General features: G+C 47.5%; 1 protein-coding gene across 3 annotated transcripts in view; it reads right to left on the reverse strand.

Annotated features, from left to right (window-relative positions):
* Nucleotides 1-25,796, reverse strand: part of PCCA (propionyl-CoA carboxylase subunit alpha) — a 305,003-nt gene that overhangs the window by 12,955 nt on the left and 266,252 nt on the right. For all 3 annotated transcript variants that reach the window (XM_084767907.1, XM_084767906.1, XM_084767905.1), the window contains one exon: nt 498-638. In XM_084767907.1, the coding sequence (XP_084624033.1) occupies nt 498-638 (141 nt within the window). The remainder of the gene's footprint in view (nt 1-497; nt 639-25,796) is intronic.

Genomic DNA, 25,796 nt, shown 5'->3' on the forward strand with positions numbered 1-25,796 from the left:
TGAAGTCTCCAGTTATGACTTTGAACTTGGCTTCGTAGCTTACAAGAAGAGCACGATGCTGCTGTAGAGACGGTGGGATTAAGGTTTCTTAGTTCCCTTCCCAGTTAGACGCTTGGCTCAGGAATCCCTGTGCTGGTTATCTCCTTGCATGAATTCCCCAAGACATTTTGTACCCAGAGGGCCGGGGAGGAAGGAACAATGCCAAATAAGTGCCTCTGCAAATTTTAGAAATTTGAGATTCTTTTTTTTATTAGAGAATCTAGAAATTTGAGAAAGAAGAGAAGGTCTGTCCTTGTTTTTGGCCCCCCACCCCTTCAGAGGGGTGCTGTCACCCACACAACCCAGAGCTGAAGCAGGTGCAGAGTGAGTGCCCAGCCTACTGCCCGGTGGGCACCCCCTGGGCTGGGAGACACCACAAGGGCATGGGCCTGTCGTTTGCCATTACTCTGTAGGGGAAGTCTGAACCCAGTGTGTCCCTCAGACAGAACCGCTCTTACCATGTCTCCTGGCTTGACGGAAACGGCCACCACCACTCCAGGCATTGGAGAGCGCAGAATGCTGCTGGTGTCCTCGGTCACCTTTTCCAGCATGAATTTGCTCAGTTCTGCTGCGAGTTTGGTTAAAATGTGCACTTTGTACTTGAAAGAGAAAAGCATGAAGAAAGTTAGATGACGAACTCATCCTCTAAAACAGCACTTATTCAAAACCCGGTTCTAGCTTTAAATTCAAATTACAATGATATCTTTTCAAAACCAAACATTTTACAGCCCTGCATATGACATTATTCCTGTCTGGAACACGCTGAGCTGGGCTTTCTTTAAGGGATTGCTCCAGTTATTAATTAATGCTATATAGAAAGGATCGCGGATCTCTAAGAAAACCATCGCTTGAGGAACTGTGCTCTCAAAGCAGGGACATGAAATCCCGTGCATCCGTCCTTCCTCCAGCCTCAGGACGGAGGCAGTGACACTGTGCGTACCAGTAGATGGCAGCAGACTGCTACCGCAAACCCCCCATGCTGCCAGAGCAGCTACCCTGCACAGATCAATAAACTGAGACAAAGGCTTCAGTGTTCATTTTGAGAAAAAAAAGAAAAAGCTTTAACTTTCAAATCTCAATGATATAAAATGTTGCATTTGCATCAGGAAAGTTTTTCCTTCTTAGGCGCATTATCATGCAGCCTTTCCTGATTATGACAAGACAACCACGAGAAAAACGAGCCGTAACGAGAATATCTCTGGGGCTAAGACATGATAGCATCCAGATTTTTAAAACACAGAAAACGCCAGGCACATCAGTTTTCATGGCATCTTCTGTAGGTGGCTCCAAGGTGGAGGGCCAGGGAGCCCCGTCAGTTGTCACATCTCCAATAAAGACGGTTCCTGCTGGACAGGAAACACCCCACATAGATGTAGACAAATAGATGAACCACAATTTGCGCTATCTAAACAGAAAATAAAATGCTTTGAGGTGGGGAATTGGAGCGGGCGCCAGGTTTCTGGTTCTCAGCAGATCCAGTCTCTCCAGGGAAGAGAGGACCAGCACCCACTGGGCAGCTCCATTTGTCAGAGCGAAGCTGCAGCAACTCAGAGCCCCCTGTGGGCACCACATTGGCAGGGAGTCCGCAGCGGCGGAGTCTCATTCCCACTTTGATTCTGCGCGGGGCGGGGGTTGGGGGTGAGGGGTGGGGGGTGGACAGCGGCAATCTCCAAGTGGCTCTTTACAGGGCCTATTTAGAGCGGGTGGGGAGAGGCTTTGATAGCCTAGGTTCCAAGCAGATTTGCGACACTGTGACAGGTTGAATAATAACATCTTCTGCGTGTTTCTTTACTCCTGAGTGTGTGTTTTGCAATCAAGACATAGAAGTGTCTGCCAGTTTCTGAAGGATATGATCCTTAAGTGAAATTACAGCACAAATAAAAGCTTTTTGCTCCTATTAAAATTCATCTGAGTCATAAGTGACGAGGGAAAAGCATGCTGCTGTCATTCTGGGCAGAGGGACTACTTATCGCCCATGAATTGTACTTCCAAGTCCCTCATTAAATCCTTGGGGAGGGGACATAATTGGGCCGACTGCACAGTTGTACTCTCTGCGCTGTCTCCCTGGAAAAGAGAGCCCAGGCCCTCTGGAAGCTCGTGTGGCACCAGACAGGTTCTTTCCTGGCTGTCATCACCTGGGGGTGGCACTGCTATGTGACCAGCTGGCATTCCACCCTGGGGACTAGTTTTCAGTGTAGCATTCAGATCTGTTTCCCCCTGGCTTTCTTTAACTTCAAAATGTGAACCTTGAATTTAGGAAAAGTATATACTGAGAATAAGACTTAACGGCTTCTCGCCATTAGCTTTTAAGCAAATAGGCTTAAGAAGTAATAATTCAGCTACCTCACAGATAGGCCTCAGAGTGAACCAGGTGCTGAGACTGTCCTCAGCGAGGGCCGCTCCCCTCCGCGAGGGCCAGCTCCTGACAAAAGCTGGGTCTCTTACTATTTTTATAACTTTCATATTCTCTGAATTCCTTTCTCTGTAGGGCCCCTGCTTTGGTTGGAAGGAGATGTGAAAGAGCCCCGAACTCCGCGCTTCAGACACAGCCTTTGTTACTGATGAGACGCTCCTTTCCCTTCTGGGTTTGTTTATTGTTCTTAAATCTGTTTGGGGATAAATGACTTATTGTAATCACAAGTGAAAACCAACAAGGAGTAGAATGGCACAGGAGAGGCCTTGTTGAACAGAGCTGACTTAGAAGTGACCTTTCTGATTAGGAAAAGAGGGAAGAGAAGCCACTCTCCAGAAGGTGACCTCTGATGCTGTCCTGGCCATCAGGAGCCCACCTTAAAACAGCCTCTCATCAGCTCTGCAGTTTGTACGTGAAGTCAGAAGTCTGCACAGGCCGAGTAGGTGCAGCCGGTGGGCCACCCGAGTAGACAGCCTGCTGACAGCTGTGGGTGCGTCCTCGTGCCTTCTCCAGGAGGGGGGCACTGCAGAGTCCGCGCTAGGGCTGTCGGTCATATGGCACTTAGCTAGCTGAGGGCTCAGGAAAGGGGCTTTCAAGTCTGCTTATGTGAAGGACACTTAAGTGAGAGACTGCAAAATGTCTAGGTAGAGTTTAGGGGGCATGTGTACATTCAGGCAAAGCACACTGTCTATGCTGTAAAGGCTAGCCGCCAACAGACAGAAGTTTAATCGGGAAAACTGGCAGATTTTTATACTGTGTGGGTCAAGAACAGCCAGAGAGTGACAAAGGCTCCGTGGAGGACAGTGGTCAGCTGCCTCGGGCGCGCTCGGGGAGGACGGTGGTCAGCTGCCTCGGGCGCTCGGGGAGGACGGTAGTCAGCTGGGCTCAGGAGCACATGGGCCTTCCCTCTGCCATGCTAAGGGAGGGAAATTAAAAACCAAAAACACCTCACCAAGCAAATTGGAAAACAGGTTCTCTCTGGGAACAGTTTGGATGGGTTTCTCAATCCAGTTATGACAACCAGGAAAGGTATTTGGCCCGAGTATGTAAAATCAGCCCCAGCCAAAACCCCAAACAAAACCATTTTCTATAATGTAAAGCCATGTCCGGCAAGAAAATGTCACGCAAATGTTTAAAAGAAAGAAAGAAGAATCAACAGCAAATACAGAAGGCGTAGTTAGACCACTGCAAGCAATGGGCAGTTAGGAGGAAGGCTCCAGGGCCAACATGGAAGCCAGTGAAAAAGGCAGGGCAGCCAGGGTGGCTGTGGGAGAAAGCAGCGGTGGTGCTGGGGGGACAGGAGGGGCTTTCCAGAGGGATGTGCTCAGCTGAGAATTACATCCTGCACGTGGGCTGCCCACCTCTGCAAGAAGACAGATGCCTGAGTCCACCGATGCACAGTCCTCCGGACGGGACAGGAAGCAGCGTGTGTGATCAGCTATGGTACATGAGGCCCCCAGGGAGCTTAAAGTCTGTGAACGTCTCTCTAAAGCCTGGAGGTACACTGAGGATTTTACAAGCCACACACCACAGTGTTGCCATGATTCGAGAGTGTGACCCTTTGCCAGGTGAAGTCCAGTCTGCTCTGCACATCCTTCGGCTACAACTTCAGGGCCTGTGAGATTTCCCAGGCTCCTTTCTAACTCATTTCCCCACTGCCAATTAAGATCTGCACAGTTGGGCTAATTCTTCTCATACCAGCTGTTGTCCATTTCAATCAACATGGAGTCATAGGCCAATAATCCAGCTTTTTTCCAAGTTATCTGGAAAGCTCAAAGTTATGAAGCATTGGCCAAACTCTATCCACCATCCCAAGCATGGTGGCAGATGCATTTCTTCAAAGGCTGGTTTCCTATTCAACGTTTTACACCTCTACCTCTCAGTCTCTATCCTTAAAAAAAAATATTATAATGTATTTAGATTACATCCAATTGTTATCCCCTCACTGGTATCTTCCTGTTCCCTCTTCCACCCTATCCCCCTCCCCTAGACCTCTGACAGAAGGGGATCCTCGCCCACCATATGGCAGAGCCTATCAGGTCTTATCTGGATAGCCTGCTTCCCCTTCCTCTGCGTGTCTGCCAGGCCTCCCCACCTAGGGGAAGTGATCAAATCGGGAGCGCCAGAGTTCATGTCAGAGGCAGTCCCACTCTTAGCCCAACATAGATGTCCTCCAAGAGACTCCACCCAGTGGGGGAGCAGGACAGATGCTGAGACTCCCACTCAGACTCTGGGATGGAAGGACCCAGAGGGTTCAGGAACCCCACAAAGAAGGCAGATCTGGACCCAGGGGGCCTGCACAAACTGTTGCACCAACCAATCTCTGTCCTTTGTTTTGGTGGTTTTTTGTTTTGTTTTGGTTTTTGGTTTTTCAAGACAGGGTTTCTCTGTATAGACTTGGCTGTCTTGGACTCACTTTGTAGAGTCCAAGTGCTGGGATGAAAGGCATGCGCCACCACCACCCACTCAATCTCTATCCTTAAAACCACATCTCCACTCACCTGGTGTGAGCTAACTGGCTCAGGGTTCCCTGAAGACCTCCTTCCCTAACTCCGCCAGAGGAAACTGTTTTGGGAGCGACAGAAATGAGGAGGGTCTTTTCAAAACTGCAGTTCAGCAGAGAGGCGGGGCACCATAAGCTGTAGTGTGAACTGCACAGAGGAGCAGGAGTTGTCAGTGTGGCCCTTTCCCCAGGTCTCTGTAGAATAGGCACAGCTACACAAGGAAAGGAAAGGCTCCAAGCCACAGATTATACCTGTTTCTCTCCTTGAACATGAAGTCCATTGGCTAATCTTTTGAAAGAAATCTCCTGAAAACACACAGAACAACAGGAGCTGGTGGCCCTCACACACAGAACAGGAGCTGGTGGCCCCTCATAGAGGTTCAGTCCAGTAACAAAGGTAGAAGGAGCAGAAACCTCAGCTAAAGCCCCAGGCCAGCCCAGGCTCAGCCCAGGCTTCCTGCAGCTTCAGTGGTGGCTCAGCCTGTTAGCATAATACGGTGATAACTCCATCAGTGCAGTCTCAAGGTACCTGTCAATCAGGATGCATCATTTAATCCAACAGCACTCGAAGGACTTCCTCCTACAACCCACATGACAGCATAGCGACAGCTCTATTTATATCAGCGCCCAGTTGTGTTTACAACGCTGCAGTAATTAGAGAAGATGCAACAGGCAGCAATATTATTGAGATTTCCATTTTGCAGCATTACCCTGTAAAGTGTGATCCTGCTTCACAGAGTCATGCTAAATGACAAAAGGCTATTTTCTTCAATCTCCCAGCCCCGACAGCACTTCATTTGCAGCTATCTATAATTAGATTAATGGTGTAGTGCAGTACAAAGCGACCCACTTCACATCAGATAGCTTATGAATTAGGACAAACACTTATTTCAATTCCAGGCAGAGAAAGCAATGACTGGGGTGTTTAGCACACCCTTTATGGTGGAATGAGATGCTAATTGTGTACCATTACCTCTAAACTGCTTGCTTGTTGTATAAATCACTGTGCTAATTGATGCAGAGATAGAAATGTAGCCACAGGCAAGAAAGCAAAGGAATGAGAGCTGAAGATGGCGGATAAGGGATTATCGAGGAAAACCATATGGAGACAAGCTTCCTTTGAAACCTCTGTTTTTTGCCCATGAGCAGGAATCCTTCAAGTACAGCACTAGACAAGAAAAAAAAAATTAACTTTCCTCCTTACAAACAGGAATTTCTTTTAAAAGTTCTGCCAGTCAAATAGCACGTATGTTGAATTAATCTGAAAATACACTTATAAATACCACAGTGTGTAGCCAGGACATCTTATCGGGACTGCAGTTCATGCTTAAGGGCCATCCCTTCTAAGTTACCTCATGCATGTGGCTCTGACCCACCCACAAGGAAAAACATGAGTTTCTGTGGGCCTGAAAAGTGGTTTAGATCTGTCAGGCTAATTACACAGATGCGTCGACTCAGGGTATGAATCAAGCAGCACAAGCATCTGCCACTGATAGAGTGACCAGGGCCGTAGAATCTTAAAATCTGGCCACCCAGTTCATAACTCCACATCATAGGAAAGGACTTCAAAGGAGACTTTTTTCTAGCTGTTCTAAAACTAGCAGAACAAACAAATAAAAGCACCCAGTGATCTAATAGTGCCAGTCTTTTGTCTCTACATGCTCTTCCTTGTTTTAGCGTCCTGCTCTCACTAGCAGCTCTTACTGGAGTCTAGAAAGCACAGACGCAGAAACCAAATGCCGAATAAGAGTCAAGCCACGAGTGAGCCGCAACTAAATATGCCCTTGGGAAGTTCATAAATCCAGCATGTGCCCTGTGTGTGTTTTCACTTTTTTAAGGTGCAAATTACTGCTGTGCACTTTCTCACAATTCAGATGCTTAGTAATTAGCACTGTTATAACACAATTTTACACAGAGAGTAAATATACTCCAATGTCCCCCACTCACGGTGACAGTTGACATCTCTCACAAAAGCACAATTCAGAAACACTGTATAAAGTGTAGCCTCCTGAAACATAAATATTGTCTTAACTTGTAAGACAATCAAGTGATGTCCCAAGGAACTGGGGCAGCAGGCTCACATTACCACAGATGAAGCCTGCAGAGGCACCTGTCCGGGGCTGCCGTTGCTGCCTGTTACCACACAGGAGCTGACGCGGCCTGCACTGCAAGGTTGAGTGCAGTAGTCTAAGGTCTGGCACGTCATGGTAATTAACAGAAGGGAACAGCAAGGTCCTGTGCATCAGAATAAAAAATCATCAAAACAGGAGACGTAGCACACTAGCCCAGCACTTGTCTTCCCGACACCCATGGGGCCCTGATCATGATCTCCAAAGCCATGGGGGGCACAAAACGCCGAAAAGATCAGGAAACTAGTAGGGCAAGGTGGCATAAGCCTGTAAGCACAGCACTGGGGCAGCCGAGGCAAAGGACTGCACAGCCTAGGCAAGCCTGGGCTAACCTGAGCTACATAGAGACCCTATCTTATACAAACAAAACTATAACCATCCTAAAAGGGCCTCTCCTACATCACAGCTGGAACTTAAGGGCATGTCCCAGAGGCAGCGCTCAGGGCCTGCCCATGAGCCTCATCCCTTTAAATGCCAGAGTCACATTAGAGCCGAATGCTTCTGGGGTCAGTGATACTTATGTGAACAGGAAAAAATACGTTGTTTCTGACTCAACACTTGTTTCCTCTCATTGAAACAAAGCAGTTAGCACCAGGAGAAAAATCACTCAGTACCTAACTGCTCAGTGACATGAGCACTGTGCTGTCACACAGTGCATGGCTTCCCCCTGGCAGTCACCTGTCAGGCTGTATTCAGGGCCTTTATTCTTCCAGTGGTCAAGTGGTTTCCAAACTCCAGAGCCTTTTTGTTTTGGTTTAGTTTTCTGGTTCTTTTATTTTTGATGCTGGGGACTCCATTTGGGGCATTGTGTGCACTGCATGCATCTCTTCAGCCTTTGGTGTGACCATAACGTGCCATAAGAAATCACAAGAGCAGTGAGCAACAGCCTTGTCCTTTTTGGAGGAAAATACTACAAAAGTAGAGGCATGAAGAAAAACAAAACAAAACAAAAAAACCAAAATATATGGGACTCCTTTTTCACAACTCTTCCTAGGGGATGGACTGTTTCTAAGGCAACACAACCAACTTGGAGGGCCAAGGTAGAGAAGGAGCCTGTCACCAGGACACCTGAGCTTAACCTCCGGGACCTACACAGGAGGAGCAGAGAAACAACTTCCTCAGGTCGTCCTCTGACCTCCACATACAGGCACACACACACACACACACACACACACACACACACACACACACACACACCTACACATGTAATGAAAAAATTAACTCTGGTGGGTGAGTCAGGTGGTAGCTTCAACGTATGTCCAGTTTGAGGTAAAAAGACAGTCCTCTGGAGAGAGAGAGAGATGTCCGTCCACAGCACAAAATTAATTCAAGAGGTTTTTTTTTTCTTACCCCTGTTTTGCTTTTGTAATCACAAGCTTCCATCCAGTCCCACTATCTTAAACAGCTTTGTCCCTTAACAACTGCGCTAAAAGCATCCTGGAAATTAAGCCATGGATCCAGCAGCATTCTTGCCTACAGGGGACTCAGTCCTTGGCTCTGCTCCTGTGAGGCAACTTTTCCAGTGTCACTCACTGTCTTTACACACAAACTGGGAAAGGAAAAGAGCCTCAGTCTGGGGAACCTGCCCCATTCGTAAGCCCGTGAGCCTCGGGGAGGCCTCAGATGGAAGAAGGGCACCAAGGAGCTCCTTAGCAGCCTTCCAAAGGGTTCTAGGCCGCTGAGGACAGAGACACCCCTAGCGTGCAGTACTGGGGAGCCCCACCTGCAGGTGCACAGAGGACAATGGGGCCCAGGTTGCCCGTAGGCTGTCTAACAGGTAGGTGCACAGGCCACAAAAGCAGTTTGCTAAAATAAGTGGCCCTTTCTCACCCACAAAGGCAAATCTGTTACAGTGCATCGCACAAAACCCCAAAGCAGTGCATGCGCCTTCTGTTTGATCAGGGGTCTACATGACACATTATGACTATAATGAACCAGGCTTTTCTTTTTATACAAAAAAAAAATATTATAGACCTTTGAAAGCGCTGTCCTCAATTATGTAACAATACCAACATCTGTTAACAGTACAAGCTGTTTCTATCCCGCACCCTGAATTGTTTTATGTAATTACGAGTTTATAAGGTAGTTGGTAAGCCAGTAAGAAGGTACCTTTTTAAAGCACTCTGTAATTTGGGGTACAATGAACTGTTCTCTTGAAAATCTGTAATTAGGGCAGCATCAACTTACAGGAAAGTACAGGAAATGTTATAACAACACAATTATGTACATAGGCACATAGGTAGGGAAGCAGACCATTTTGCCACGGTCCCCACCCCCCTCTTTACTTTCTCTCCCGTTTGAATTCTTTGCTCATCTTGAGTGAGAGTACTGTAGTCACAGGAGGTGGAGCAAACGGACTCCGGGGAGCAGATGGGGAGCTTGCTCTTCCCTCTTCAGTTCTTAGTGCAGGGTTACAACAGCAGAGGCCAGGAAGCGAGCCAGTGCTGGGGTGGGGAGGAGTGGGAGGGCGCAACAGCACTCTGGCTTGTGTGTGGACGGCTTCAATGATAAAAAGTTTTCACTATTATCAACTCATTGAAAAAACTCAGAATCGAATAGGATAAAATGTTGGCTTATGTTCGACAGAAATTATGAAACTACTATGCATAAAGGCAAAGTGAACACGGCCAGAGATGACTGTGACGGTGTAGTCATGGTGGCCAAACAGTCAAATCAGAAAACACCTCACAAAGCCTTCACTAGTGATCCGAAGCACCAGAGTGACCTCTGTCAGGTGCCTGCTTATCAGGGCTGCAGTCCACAATGTGACTCATCTTACAAGCTCAGCCTGGGCTGTGAGACAGGCTGCGGGCATCTCACGCGGTGTATATTGTGCATTTATAACGCAGAAGGTAAGACAAGAAGGCCTCATGGTTAATATGGAAAGGAAAGGACACGCAGTAACAGGCTATAATGGCAGCAAATGGAATCTTTATTTTTAGAAGCCCAAACACCTGGACTGCAGGCTGGGGCTGACGACACACACCTGTAACCCCAGGCCTGGCGAGAAGGAGGCAGAGGGTTGAGAGGTCCATGGCTGGTTGGACCATACACTGAGGCTACGTAAGACTGTCTCAAAAAAAAATTTAAGATGTTAACTTTTTGACCAAATAATCTAATTTCGCAGACAAAAGAAAAATATCCCTCTCAAATCAAGATTATAGATGTACGTGTGTGCGTGGGCACCCACAGAAGCTAGGAGGAGGCGTCAAGACTCCCGGAGCTGCAGTTAAGGGCAGTGTGAGCTACCGAACCTAGCCTGAGTCCTCTGAGAAAGCAGCAAGTGCTCTTAACTGCCATCCCAGCTCTTCAGACCCACGCTACATAGTGAGCAGAGTAAAGCAAGTGCCTGCAGAAAACCACACACAGTCTGCTTTCCAGTCTCTGCGTACCCAGAGTGAGACAGGGCAGAACTACGCGTGCTGTGTATGGCAGCACACACACACCTAGTTTAAGTCCTTGCTCTATGGCTTAAAACCTGTAAACAAAAGATTAAAGTTTTCAAGTGCTACGTAAAACTTCTAAAAGAAACACTATCAAATAGGGCTTCATGGCACTATGAACTTGTAGATGAGGTTGTGTGGGGCTTTGAGGTCCTCAGAACCCTAAGGAGACACATGATGAATTCGAGGAACAGTGTGAATGATTCATTCATTTGAAGTTACTTAATAGGGCTTTCTGGGCATCGTCAGGGCACAAAATGAACAGAGAGCATGGCTTCAGGCCGCAAGCACCACGACCTGGCCATTCGGAAGAGCCATCTGCAAAGCCGCAAGGCACACAGGCACTGCTAAGACTGGGCCCAACGGGAACAGGGTTCATAGTAGCCTTCCTGAGGCCCTCTTGGAGGTAGTGGGCACAATGACTCAGTGTCTAGGATCTTCAGTGTAGCCACTGAGTTTCAACTCCTAACTCCGTCACTTAGAAACTGCGTGTCACACACTGTGGGTCCTCACAGTGCCTAATTCACAAGTGTGTCCTGAGGATCCAGGGAGTTCTTAAATCCACATTGAGGCCCTGGTCTGTTTCACTTCAATTATCACCTCCATCAAGACTGCTCTAGAAATAGGGCTTCCTGAAGACCCAGCTATTCCACTCTGTGGAATATACCCAGAAGATGCTCCAGCACACAACAGGGACATATGCTCAACCATGAGCAGCCTTATTGATAATAGCCAGAACCTGGAAACAGCCTAAATGTCCCTTGGTTGAAGAATGGATAAAGAAACTGTGGTACATTTACACTATGGAATACTACGCAGCTATTAAAAACAAGGAAATCCAGAAATTTGTGGACAAATGGATGGGACTAGAAATGATCATACTGAGTGAGTTAACCCAGAAGCAGACAGACTCACATGGTGTATACTCACTTATAATTGGACACTGGCCCAAAAGGGATGTCCCATGAAAGTCTTCACTTACCAAGAGATTGTGATAGATGTCAGGACTTCCTATTGGGACTCTAGGTAAGAGAAATATAGGAGGTGGGGAAGTAGAAGGATCCAGAGGATCTTAGAAACCTACAAGAAGAACATCATGATGGGTGGATCAGGGCCCAGGGCGATCTGCTCAAACTACTGCACTAACCAAGGATAATACAAGTAGTAAACATCGAACCCCTACTCTGATCTAGCCAATGGACAGGATGTTCTCCACAGTTATGTGGAGAGGGGGGACTGACTCTGACATGAACTCTGGGTCCCCATATTTGACCACCTCCCCTTAGTGGGGAGGCCTGGTGTCACTCAGAGAAAGAGTAAGCAGGCTACCAAGATGAGATTTGATAGCCTGTGACCATAAGGTGGGGGAGGAGGGCCCCCTCGGCCATGGACCTAGGGGAGGGGAATAGGGTGAAAGCGGGAGGGAGGGAGGAACAGGCAGATACAGGTGATGGGATAACAATTGAGTTGTAATCTAAATTAAAAAAAAAAAAGACTACCCTAGAGCTCCAGGCTCTACTTCACACCCTTTTCCTTTTCATTTCTCCCTCCCCTTTTTATTCCACCTCCCCACCCCAACCTGGTTGAGACAGGATCTCACTATGTGGCCAGGCTGGCCTCAAATCTGAGGTGATCCTTCTGCCTTTGCCTTGGGAGTGTTGGAAAAAGGTATGTGCCCCCACATCAGCTTTCCTCCTCCTCCTCCTCCTCCTCCTCCTCCTCCTCCTCCTCCTCCTCCTCTTCCTCCTCCTCCTCCTTCTTCAACTTTGGAACTGTTGTCAATGTCCACAACAGCCTGATTACAATGACACTACAGAAATTTCTTTATATTCTACCCTTTACTCTCGGAGGAACATTTCACAGCCTAATATTAGTAGCAGCCAACATAAACTGTAGTTTTATAAACTGTCACCACGTAGTGACTTCCAGAATCTAGTGCATCTCATATGTCCAAAGTAACTGCTACAAGATTTAGTCACAGAGGTTAGGACTGTTTGCTCTGGACTCATCTATAAAAATGAGTTGTTCAGTCAACTGTTCAGTCAAACCTAACTCTTATCAGTAAAGTTGAGTAAAGCTGCTGAGGAACCCATGAAAACAGCATAGAAGTCGACACTAGGTCAAGTAAGGGCCATTCCCGTGTATCTAGGACCCTGAGCCCAGGTTGAGAGTGTCTGATGGGTAGGGATGAACCTTGCGGCTGGATGAAGCTGCTCTTGTCATAAGAAGGTGAGCAGAGAGACAGGCCAGGGGCGCTGCTGAGCTGTGCCCTTACCCGTCCACCTGCCCTCCCTCCCTCCCTTTTTGGTTTTTCCATACAGGATTTTTCTGTGTAGCCCTGACTGTCCTGGAACTCGATCTGTAGACCAGGCTGGCCTCTGCCTCCCAAGTGTTAGTAATTAAGGCTTGCACCACCACCCTGGGGCTACCTTTTTGTATTTAAAGATGATCTCCCTCATTCCAAGGCAGGGTTTATCTGTGTAGCCTTGGCTCTCTTAGTAGACCAGGCTGGCCTTGAACTCACAGAAAGCCACCTGTCTCTGCCTCCCTGAGTGCTGGGATTACAGGTGTGTGCCACTGTGCCTGGTTTAAAGAAGGTCTTTTTTAAACTGTCCAGTTGGTCTTGAACTTTCTACTCTTCTGCCTCAACCTCTTCCAGGTCGCTGGGATTATAAACCTTCACCAGCTGGGCATGGTGGCTTATGGCTGTAATCCCAGAACTCAAGAGGCGGATCTCTGTGAGTTCGAGGCCAGCCTGGTCAACAAAGGAAGTCCAGGACAGCCAGGGCTACACAGAGAAACCCTGCCTCAAAGAAAACAAAAAACAAAACCAACCCTGCACCAGCAGGCCTGAGCTCAGTCTTGCCCATGTGAGGTCTCGGAGCTTGGGAGTGTTTGGTGCATTCAGTTCCCACCTTTTCAGTGTTTCTGTGGCTGAGTCAGAAGACAAACATTAGAAGGGTGAGGTTAGAGCAGGAGGCCTGTGCATGTGGCCTGGAGGGTCTTAGCCCAGAAACAGCCTGAAGGAAGGTAACTTCAAATGGGATAACTGCTGTTGTACAGACTGACGGACAATGGGGACAGGACCCCTTCTAGGTGTGGTTGAGGAGAAAGTTTTATTGTAGATGTGAGAGAGAGAGAATAGTTCTTTGGAACTGGACTGAACTGGGCCATGGTGGGGCAGTGGCAAGAGGGGCCAAGGATGCAGAGTCCAGGACAGCACATGGCCCAAATGGTTGGTTTATATAGAGTCAGAAAGGGAAGTCCAGCCCCCTAGGCTGGAGAGGTTCTGGGTAAGAGGGCGGGGTGAGAAATGCTGGGAGGAGCCACGGGTACTGAGTGAGGCTTCTTTGAGATTTGACACAAACTTACACAGCTTAAGTCCCTTCAAAAGGAACTTCAGATTAAAGAGATATAAGTACAGCCCAGAGGAGAATCCTGGTCTCAACAAGGAGAAGAGTGTGTGAGGACCAGCCCGGACCAGACTGCCCTGGGCTGATGCTTGCCCCAGCCTGACTTTCCAGTTCTTCATGATCTAAGAAGAAGATCCAAAGCCTAGTAACTGCACCCATGTCTCATCAATTGCCTCATTCTGAGAAGGTGCGGAGAAGGTGGGACGACCCACGACCTTTTGAGGGTACACAGCTACCATGCATTTCAGTCTCACTACCAGGATGCAGAGTCCCAGTTTCCCACATTTTCTCTCGGCTTTTCTTGTCACCCCTGTGGGGTGTTTTAGGGCAACAGCTTTTCTGCTTCTTCCCTGGATGGGGGCTCCTTCCTGACTTCAACTGAATTCAGGGGTAGAAAAGGATTCTCAGAGTAGATTCCAAACACTGGGATTATTTGGGGGTAGGGTGGGTGAGAATCAGTTATTCCTCCGCCCTAAAAGAAGCAAGACTGAGTTAATTGTCCTTGCAGAGTCTATACTAAAGAGTTGGTTTATGGACAATCAATTCCTTGTTCCCATGGAAAAATCTGAAGAAACCTAAACCAGAAATGTTCGGGGGTTTCCCCCTTACCCTTCCCCCGCACTGAGCCCCTTTACCACTGGGCTGTCAAATCCTTAGCCCTGAAAAAAACTCTTTTTGAGATCAAGCATATTTAAGATTTGTTTGTATGAGGCAGGATGACAAAGTCCATAATGCTTTTGTCTTGTTTGTGTCATTAGACACGATGGACAAATGTACCTGTGCCTCAGGAAGACATTGCTTTCTAGCACGAGGAAGATGACTTGGAAGCCTAGAGTTAGCATCATGAGGCAGTCCGTCAAAGCCTGTCTTCAGGCATCCAACAGGCTGATCCCTCCCTACCAAAGGCTGGCGGCCCTCATGGCTGGAAAGAGGAGGATGAAGAGATGAAGTCACGTGGCCTGGAAAAAGCAAAGGAAGGAATTGGAAGGGCTGCTCTATGAACAGTGAAGACCGTCAGCGACACAACAGTGCTGCACAGCTCGTTAACACACACAGGCACACACGCACATGCACACATACACACGCATGCACACCACACACACATGCACACACACACTCACACACACACAGGGTCAGCAGTTCCACACGAAGTGAGTCCACACACCTATAATTTTACGGCTTCCTGAGAAACCTCTGAGCATCACCACAGCACACTCAGTTTCAGACAATGACAGGAATTTCTACACAGGAATACGGAAAAAGTCCTACAGCTCTGCCTTGGCCAGGGATTCTGGAAGGTTGGAACCTGCTGACACACACACACACACACACACACACTAAAATGCTAGGTTCGATTCTCTGTCGTATGATTTATACTTTCTCAAGGCAAAGAATGGTAGTTCTTGAATATATATTAAAACTTCAGAGTGCCAAGTCAGTAAACTTTCATTATTTTGTATTCTTCATATTCGTCTCATCCCACCTCACCCCCTACCCTGCACATACTAAGTGAGCATTGCACCCCTGGGCCTTGCTGATCCCTCCTTTCCTGCTTCTGTCCAGTTATGCTTCACCACAAACTGAGCGCTGAGCCCAGCGCCCTGCGCAGGCGAGGGAGGTATTCTATCTGTGAACAACGACCTCAGCCCCCTTCACTCAAAATGTAAGTGAAAAAAAGTGACTTTATTTCTGCAAAGATAATTCTTATTCTTTATAAAAACAAAGTCAGTTTTTCAGTGTAACAGAAATAAACATCCCAATGATGTAACATTTGTGATCATCAAATATTGTGGGTTTTCAACTGAATTTCCCACTTCGTTGCGTGGGGCCTGAGAATTAAAAATTTTAGAAACAAAAGTGTACCAAAGGGAGAACACAGACTCTGCCCCACCAGCCCTGTTTGGACAAGTGCTCTGAGGCTGTCACCCTGGGAGTCCACAGGATCTGAGAATGCAAGCTGCCACTGACAGTAGCTGGCCCAGCACCCTGGTCCTTCCATGGCCCTACATTTGAGTTTAGAGTTGTCTATCCTAGACTGTCACCTAGCTTTCCTTTGTTTGGATGATTTACAATCATTTCTCCAGTCAGAGCCAAGGTGCCACCAACTCTGCTGGGCTCCGACAGGGCAACATCTAACTCCTGGCTCTTGGGCTCAGCCTGGCTCTGTTTATCTTGTATTTGGCCTTATTCCTTTGAACTGGTCGGTGGTGCATACCTGTACATTCAGAACTCAGAACACAGGAACAGGACTGTCAGGAGTTCAAGCCCAGCCTCAGCTACGTAACAGGTTCAAGGCTAGCCTTGACTCTATGAAACTATATGAAAAAAACTCAAACCCAAACAAAACAAAACAAGAACAATATTAAATTGGGCTGTAAGCTTAGGCACCTGTTTCCTTTGCTATAAAACGAGAAAAGAAAGGTTGGTCATCTTGCAGTGCACACGCCTGGCAGCACCACTCAGCTAAGCAGTCACAGGACTGTGCTGGGATGAGAGGAACAGGACTGCCGAGGCTCCTGGTGACAGCCTGGCTGTGAAGAACCCCAGGCAGAAACCAACTGAGGGGCTACGGACAAAAGTGTCAACCCCAGGCGGGGCAGTGGCAGTGCACACCTTTAATCTCAGTACTCTGGAGGCAGAGGCAGGGGGATTTCTGGCCAACAGAGTGAGTTCCAAGACAGCCAGGGCTACACGGGGAAACCTTGTCCCAGAAACACAAAATAAAAACAAAAATCAAACAAACAAAGGTGTCAAAACTATATTAGTCAGAAAGTCTGAGGAACAGCTGTAGACAAACAGGGACTGGAATAAAGGTGGGGGTCAGAGACAAAATGTGACTCTGAAGAAGTCCCCGGAAAAGTTTCTTTGGCTGTGAGTCAGTATTTTCATAGTGAGAACACTGCCGAGGTTGAGAGTGTTTGCAGCTTAGACATTCATACTGTAAGGGTACCGTTTGTCTCCTGGTGTGCTGTGCTGTTTTGGTGGGAACACTGTCTTGTACTGAAGAAGCGCAAAGGTATTACTAACAACTCGAGAATGGTACACAGAAAAACAAGTAATAGACAGACGGACAGACGGATGACTGGATAGACAGAAAAATAACACACTGAAGCAACAACCACAGTGCATGGCTCACACGTGGATCCGGGCATGTTAGTGTTTCCGTGACTTTTATAGTGAGTCTGACATTATTTTAACGTAAGCTTAGGGATTAAAACTAAATCTTAAAAACCTGAGATAAAAGTTTCTGTGTTGGACGTGAAGAGTGTGCGTAGGATTAAGAGTGCAGCCGATGTGCAGGGTCACTGAGGACATCTGCAGTAATTGCTTTTTAAAGTGAAATCAGTGGTTACAGGGAGTGCTAATTGGAAGTTGGCACAGCTCCAGGTCGCTGACACTGTCTCCCAAATTAACCCAACAAACTGGACGGCAGAGCGGGAGAAACATCTCGGCGCTATTGTGAGCTCATGAATGAGAAGAAAGAAAGAACTCTGAGCTCTCCCCTGCTTCATGAGAGAGCAAGGCATTTCTCACAGGCTTTGAACGAGGCTCTGCCTCTGCCTTAAGCACCCGGGTTCAGGGGATTGACAGGGAGCACACGTGGTACAACCTGTAGTCAGTTCACGGACACTCCCTGCCACAGGTTTAGTGTGGGTTTCCACTAGCTAGGGTTTCCACTGCGTAAAGGGACTTTTATTTGCCTGAAGCAATTGCTGCCTTGGGTTTTATTGCCTCCTTCTGCTAACCTAGGCCTAGTCCTGGAAGCTTCTGGCCTCTGGATAATCCAACCGAGGCCTAGAATGTTTTCAGCCTCTGAGACTTACTGGTGAATAAGCTCACATTTTCTAGTTCTTTCTGAACTCTGGCTGGCTGGTTCAACTCAGCTGTTCTGGCTCAAACTCATCTCCTAGCTGACTGATTCAATCTGGCTTCTCGCTGCTTCTCACTGACTTGGTCTGCTTGGCCTCATACTGACTTTGGCAAAAATGTTCTAATCTTCTGACTCCTTCTCATTCTCTGGCTTGACTATCTTCACTTGTGTATAACCTCTCTCTGTACAACTGTCCCAGTAAAACTGCTTCTGAGTTCCACAAACTGAACTGCCACAGACTCAACTCCGCTGTACTGCCTCTCACCTCACTGACTCAGCTGAACTGCCCGAACAGAACACAGATCTCATGCAAGAATTTGCTTCTTGCTATTGGAAAACCTGCCTGCTTTTGAAAAGGCAGAGATGAAACCAACAGCAAAGTCATGTGAAGCTTTTACATGTAGGTTACAAAGTGATTCACAGACAAGAAGGGCATGTGTGTGTGTGTGTGTTTGTGTTTGCATGCTTGTAAACATGGGTACGTATACATGCATGTGTGTGAGCATGTGTGTATTAAGTAGCAATGCTACTTTTCCCCACTGAGAAATCACCTTTCAGATAGCACTCTGTGGCTGCGTCCATCATTTCTTCTAGGAGCACAAGACTCGCAGTGTAGTCCTGCCACAGAAGGGTGGTTTTGATCAAACTGCATATAGACAATGATCCCACAGGCTATACTACCTAGTTACACCATATCTGTTTAATTTACATAAGTACCTTCCACGCTGCTTGTACAACACAGCTTTCTAATTTTTCGTGTGTTTGAAACAAGGTCTCACTTAGCCTAGGCTGGCCTCAAACTCAATATAGAACCAAGCCTGCCCTTGAACTAACTAACTAACTAGCTAACTAACTAACTCTCTCTTCTCCTCCTCCTGCTTCTCTGATATAGAGTTTCTCTGTGTAGCCCTGGCTGTCTTGGACTCACAGTGATTCTGCCTGACTCTGCCTCCTGAGTGCTGGGATTACAGGTGTGCGCCACCAGGCCCAGCTGCCCTTGAATTCTTAATCCTCTTGCTTCTACCTCCCCAGTGCTATAATTACAAGCTTTTGCCAACAAGGGCACATTTCTCAGAATGTACCCTGTCTTTTAAGTGATGTGTGACAAGGCTCACTTTTCAAAGCTACTTGGCATAATCCATACCAAGCGTGTACACCGTGAGCATACACACACACAGGTCACAAGAATGACTGCCCTTCATAGCTGTTGAAAGTGTACTGACTGTGATGTTCAGTTCTATAGTCAGCATCACCATGGAACTTACTAGAAATGCAAATCAAGAGGTCCCACCCCAGACTCATGAGGTCAGGAATTCTGGTTTTGCAAGCTCTGAAAATGATTCTAAGGCACACTGCAGTCTGCCGTGTAAGTGCTTCAGGAAGTCTGTGCTGGGTCGGTTCAAATGAGGAGCTTGCTACCTTACTCTTTTCCAAATGGTGAAACCAAGCGCGCAGGAGGACCGCTCCAGGCAGTGCATATGCACGGCTGGCAGGGTTGCAAGGGCTCTAACATATGGGAGGCTGTAAAGGGAACGTTCATTCTGCTGAGGTAATTGTTGTCCTGGACATGCACTGCCTCCTTCTGCTAACCTAGGCCTAGGCCTGGAAGCTTCTAGCCTCAGTAAAATCCAACCTAGGCCTAGAGTGTCTTCAGCCTCTGAGACTCACTGCTTGATAAGCTCACCCTTCCTTGTTCTTCCTGCATTTATAGCTGGCTGCTAAACTCAGCTGCTCTGGCTCAAACTCCTCTCCCAGCTGACTTACTCAGTTTAGCTTCTCCCTTGGCCCCTGAATTGTTCTGCTTAGCCTCAAACCAACTCCAGAAGTCTTCTCTAATCTCCTGGCTCCTCCTCATTGTCTGGCAAGTCTGTCTTCACGAGCTCATGTCTAGCTTTTTTCAACCTCTCTCTCTGTAAAACTCTCCCCCATAAAACCACCTCCTCCCCCTTACTTCTCTGTGCTGCCCCCCACCCCCATAAGTAACTTCCCTTTCTTCTGTCTTCTCGTGAGAGTTGGGCGAGTCCTATTCTGTCAAATCTTCTCTGATTTGTCACTTTTCGTGCCACTCAATTGAACACCACTTTCTGGTTTCTTCTACTTCCTATCTTTACCTTCATTGTTTGGGATTAAAGGCATGTACCACCACGCCTGGGTCTAAGCTTTGCTTTGCCTGAAACTTGCTCCACACCAGGCTGGCCTTGAGCTCAGATCTGCTTTGCCTCTGTCTCCTGGATTAAAGATGTGTTTGTATTCACATGGGTCACGCAGACCTCGAAGGTCTTTGGATGTGATCTCTTGCCAGAGCAGCCATTCTCTGAATTAACATTCCTCTACAGGAGGCTCTAGGGTCAACCATCCTCAGCACCATATAATAGGCAAATAAGATGAAATAAAATTAGATGTTGACAATGGTTGCTAGAGTTGGTGGTAGGAGCAGGGATTGGCTGCGGTCAGGCAGAAAAGCGCTTCCAAGGTGACAGCGGACCCTGAGGCTTGACGGATGCAGTGGTGGCTGCAGAACTGTATGCTGACCGGAAGTCACTGAGTCATAACTTAGAGCCAGTGCTATCACATATGACATGCGTCTTTGAAGTGATTTTAAAGGTACTGAAGGTGGGGTTGGGGAAATGTTCAGTGGGTATGCAAGTGCCACGCAAGCAAGAAGATCCAAGTTCAGACCCTCAGAACACACACAAAGCTAGATGTGGGGGAGATCTGGAACCCCAGAACTCCGAGGACAGAATAGGGGGTGCACACAGCAGAGTACTTGAGTTCTCAGGGCAGTGAGCCCAGCGCACACAGCGCAGAGCAGGAGACCGTGTCCCCAAAGCGATGGAAAGTAAGGACGAACAGTCGAGGCTGTCCTCCATGCCTGCACGTGGATTATTAAAATAGTGAAAATGTTTGAAAAAAGAAATACCTGGTTCATAGTAGTCAGATGTTGGTCCCCGTCATCTGATAAACCAGAACTTGTCAAGCTATAAAGGTTTTTCTGAAAAGGCACTACCACCCTCCCTCTGTGTGTGATGGGCACTATGTCGGAGCACCTGAAAGGAGGGAGGATTTACCCTGGTTCATGGTAAAGAGGACTCGGTCCATCCTAGAGGGAACGCATGGAGCCTGGGACCCCATGTAAGGCGAGGTGAAACTCACAGCAGAGTCAGCCTATACAACCATCAACCAGGGCACCTATGACCTTATTTCTGACAGCTGGGCCTCCTGTCTAAAAGCTTTCATACCCTCCCAAAGAGTGCCATCAGCTGGGGACAGAGTGCTTGTACAAGCCAAGGGGGCTACATTTCACACTTGAACTGTCAGAGTCCCTCACTTCACAGTTTGATGGACATGCCATGCACAGCTATCACAGTGGATGTTTAAGGCTGAGAAGTAGTTCAGTGGTGGAGAGGTCACCTAGCACGTGTAAAGCCCTGGGCTCGACACCAGCCCTCAAAACCCACGTGGCTGTATTTTGCTAACAGCAATGTTGGGCTTTCCTCTGATCCTGGTACGGGAGGCATAAGTAGTCCCTGAGTCCTCAGACTGTCCCCTGTGCCAAGGGGAAGGACCATCCTGTAACTGTCCATAAAAGGCCACCCTTGCTTCTTTCTCATGAAACCCTTTACTCTACAGTGTTCCATCTGCCTCCACTTAAAAACTCTTTTAGAAGCTTCTCCATGCAATAGGCAGCATGAAATTATTGTAGCCATTTAACACACTGCTGTTTTGGAACTATAACAGATTTAGCTGGCTTCTCTGTTCCCCTTTGGGTAACGATGTATTTTGAAATATAAGATTTTTTAAATGTATGTTTCTGTTTATTATGATTTACTCACATTTCATCTCAGTTGTTATACCTTCCCTCTTCCCATTCCTACCCTCTCTTCCTCCTATTCCCTTCCCCCAGACCTCTGATGGGGGGGGGCCTCCTACCCCAACTGTCTGGTGACAGCGTATTAGGTCTCATCAGGACAGCCTGCATCCCCTTCCTCTGTGTGCCTGCTAGGCTGTCTTGCCAAGGGGCAGTGACCAAACCGTGGGCACCAGAGTGCATGTCAGAGGTTCAGCAGCCGCCCCCCTCCCCGCACGTGGAGATTCGGCAGTCTGTCAGTTACATCTGAACACGGGTCTAGGTTCTCTGCATGCCTTGTCCTTGGCTGGTGCATCAGTTTGTGCAGGCCCCAAATGTAAGGTTTTATGCCGATTTAGAGTGAGTACGAACACACCTGTATTAACTCTTTCATGGCATGTGTCAGTGCTAGTGCATAAAACAGAGACGGTAAAATAAGTATACACACATGACAGCTGCTGTGTAGAGTAGGGACAGGCAAGCTTTTGACATGCAACCAATTGTTTAGGTTTCGTGTGTCATGCTGTCTTTGTTACCACAGTGCTGTGGGAGGATCTACTGATGATCCATAGACAGACGGGCACTGCTAAATCAGGTTCTGAGGACACAGGTAGTGGGATGTGGCTCGCCATCTTTTCCAAAGCAGTGTTTCCCAAGGGGAACACAAAGGAACGCTACCACCTCCAGGACATGAAAAATAGCTACTGTAAACAATGAAATAAAGTGGGACAAGCTGCACCATGGAAAGTATTCAGAGAAAACGCAGGACTGGTTTTCCTCTGTAGAGCACTTCTCAGCAGCTTCAGAACGGACTGTACACAGTGACTCTGCAAGGAACAACCCGCCCAAGGTTTTTCACGACTTCAGGTCCAGTTTGGCATGGTGGCACGTGAGTAGAATCGTAGATAAGAGACGGAGGCAGGAGGAGCGCAGCAAGTGCAAGGCTGGCAAGGACAGTATGGGAAGACCCTGGCCCAAACAACTGTAAACCCATAAACAAATTATCACTCAAGTCAAATAGCTATGCTTCTTTAAAGCAATGAAACACAGGCCAGGCACCAGTGGCACATGCCTTTAATTCTGGACTTGGGAGGCAGAGGAAGCAGATCTCTAAGTCTGAGGCCAGCCTGGTCCACAAAGCAAGCTCCAGAACAGCCAGGATTACGCAGAGAAGCCCTGCATAAACAAACAAAACACCAGTGAAAAACAGAATTATTAGTAACCATGTATGTATGCATGCATGTATGTGTGTGTGTGTGTATGTGTATATATATGTTTACACACACATAATCTAACTATATTTTGGTACCTACAGTCTTGGAAAAATCTGGGCTGGGCTGGGGATGCCTTTTAAGACATATGTAATTCAACTTTGAGGTGTCAGAAGTTTGATTTAGTTTATTCTGGTTGTGAAATGTCAGTATTGATCATCTATCATTGTGTTTTCTATACAACAATGGCCTATTTTGTGTAGGGGTGAGAGTATTTTTTCCCCAATTTTCCACTCTTCAACCACAGATTGTCCCTGTGGATCCGGTTCCTCTGAAGGTCCTGAGCCATGGACCATGGAGCAAACGTCCACACAGGCAGCCAGTCTGCATGTGGGTAATGCAGCTCAGCTCAGGGTCAGCACAGACCTCAGAAGGCCTAACAGGAGGGGCTGGTGTGGGCAGGCACACTCAGAGCGCTAACAGGAGGGGCTGGTGTGGGCAGGCATGCGGCACCAGCCCTGCGGCCTTACCGCTGCTGTCCACCTGCTGAGTGGATGGTCTCTACCTTCTGAACACGCCACACCACTCAACCTCACAACCTCACACACACTCACAACCTCTACCTCTGCTTCCACTATGAGACAGGAAAACCAACCCTTCCTTTTGATTTTAAACAAGAGAAAGGGTGGGAGGGAGGGAGGGAACAGGGTGGAAACCAGTGTGAAAATCATCTCAAGCCTGCGTTTCTCAGAATAAACCTGGGTTTAATCAATGAATGAATACAAACAGGCAGGAAGGAAAAGGGACTAAGCCTGACCTGATGGAGGGCTCGCCCATCATCAACTGGGAGCCCTTCAGATGAATACGGCGCCGTGCGCGACAGTTTTCAGTGGAGCTCATTCATCTCTTTCTCACTCAAATCTGTGAATTTGGTGCCATCTGGATGATGCGGTAGTAATGGTGGCGTCTTAAGCGCCACACATGCCAGATGTACCCACGGAGGACAAAGGGCAAGTTCAAACACTTCCAATGAGCTCTTTGTAACCCAGTCAGGCTTTTATCTCAAAGACTGAGCGTATTGTTTAGAAACGTAAAACGGCCGTGCAGAAGTGAGTACAATACATCAAAACCGCAGGCGCACTCCGGTGAGTCGGCTAGGCCTGCCTTGGTAAATTTAGTTTTCTATTTTGGGAGGCCATAATCCCTATGCACACTGATTGTAGCATCTAAGCATTCTCCTTAGATGGGCCAGCGAGTCAAGCATTTCATGAGCACCTCATCGGCTCCTGTCAAACAGCGTGCATCTGCTGCTGACTTAGATAGGGCCAGCGTTCTCACAGCTCCAGCCCGAGGCCGTAAACACAGATGCGCACCTGAGGCCAGAGGGCCGGATGTGGCTACTTATGGTCATACGGAGCCAGGGAAGAAGAATGGCAGGAAGACAGCCCGTTTTCTTGGGGCAAGGCCTTTGAAGTAAACTACTTCTTAAGCATGCTATGACGCTCAGAACGTAAGTCTTTGAACCGACTCACCCTCCTCAGCACCGTGGTCGCCGCTAATCAATTACTTCCTTTTCCTTTCGGGTTTTGTTTTAGCATTTGTGAAACCGAGACCCATATTGTTGTCCTTTATCTAGGAAACTCACTGGCACAAAGCACCACAGAAGTCTGCGCCTCCTGCCCCTCGATGGGAAAAGCACTAAGACAGAGGCTGGCCCAGAGGTTCCCTACAGTGTAGGAAACGTCCATGTGCCAAGCTGTCTGTGGCAGTGTGGCTCGCCTTCAAATCAGAGAGCCGTGCTAACAGAATCCAAAGGGGCTGCGGAGACGCTTGGTGCTCAGAGTGCTTGCTGACAAGCACGGGGACCTGAGTCTGGGTCCCCAGCACCTACACAAAACAGTTGGTGTGGCAATGCCCATAACTGCAGAGTCAGGGAGGCAGAGACAGGGAGCCGGCAGGTTCAGTGAGAGAAACCCTGTCTAAAAAACAAACAAATGAATAAACACAAGACCGAGAGAGAAACACACTGACTTTGACCTCTGGCTGTGCTCAGGTATGTATCTGTATGTATGCACATACACATGTGCGCACGTACACACACACACACACACACACACACACACACACACACACACACACACATTGAAATAGCATAACTTAGAATGTCAAAGAATCAAGAATATATGAATTAATTATTGGCACACGCCTTTAACCTCAGCACTTAGGAGGCAGAGGCTCTCTGAATTCAAGGCCAGCCTGATCTACAAAGTGAGTTCCAGGACAGCCTGGGCTGTTACACAAGAAATCCTGTCTCAAAAATAAATAAAAAAACAAAACAAAATTATCTACTATACTTTCCAATTCATGGCTCTAGGCTAAGGTATCTGTTTCAGCTATAAGTTAAAACTTCTCAAAAAATTCTATAAATGGACCACTAATAGCCAATAAATAAATAAATAAATAAATAAATAAATAAAATCTACACACTAATAGTTCTTTTTGTGTTAGGGCTCAACCACAGCAAACAAGAAACAGAGCTTTACAGTTCTCAATCTCAGGGTTTACAATGGGATCAAATATCCTGCAGCAAACTTTTGAGTTTTCCTGTGAAGTCCCAGTGAGCCAGCTTGTGTGGCTCCCATGTTAGGTGTGATGGCAGAACACTGCTGCTTGCTGAAAGGCAGTCAGCAAGGAGTGTGCCAGTGGGAAGAGCCAGGGCCTGGACAGGCACATGGCTGGAGCTGTTTCAGTGTGGCCAGGAACAGCAGGAAGCTTCTTAAAACCCAGAAATACATCAAAGGCCTGATGCAGATTAAGCACTGCCCTCCCCCCCCCCCTTTTTCCTGTAGGCTCACTTTTGTTCCTAATATAGAGACTTAGATACCATTTCTTTAGATCATAAAACAAGTCATACTTTTAATGATGGA

This window comes from Acomys minous, assembly GCF_964271855.1.
Source record: "Acomys minous genome assembly, chromosome: 18".
Taxonomy (NCBI): Eukaryota; Metazoa; Chordata; class Mammalia; order Rodentia; family Muridae; genus Acomys; species Acomys minous.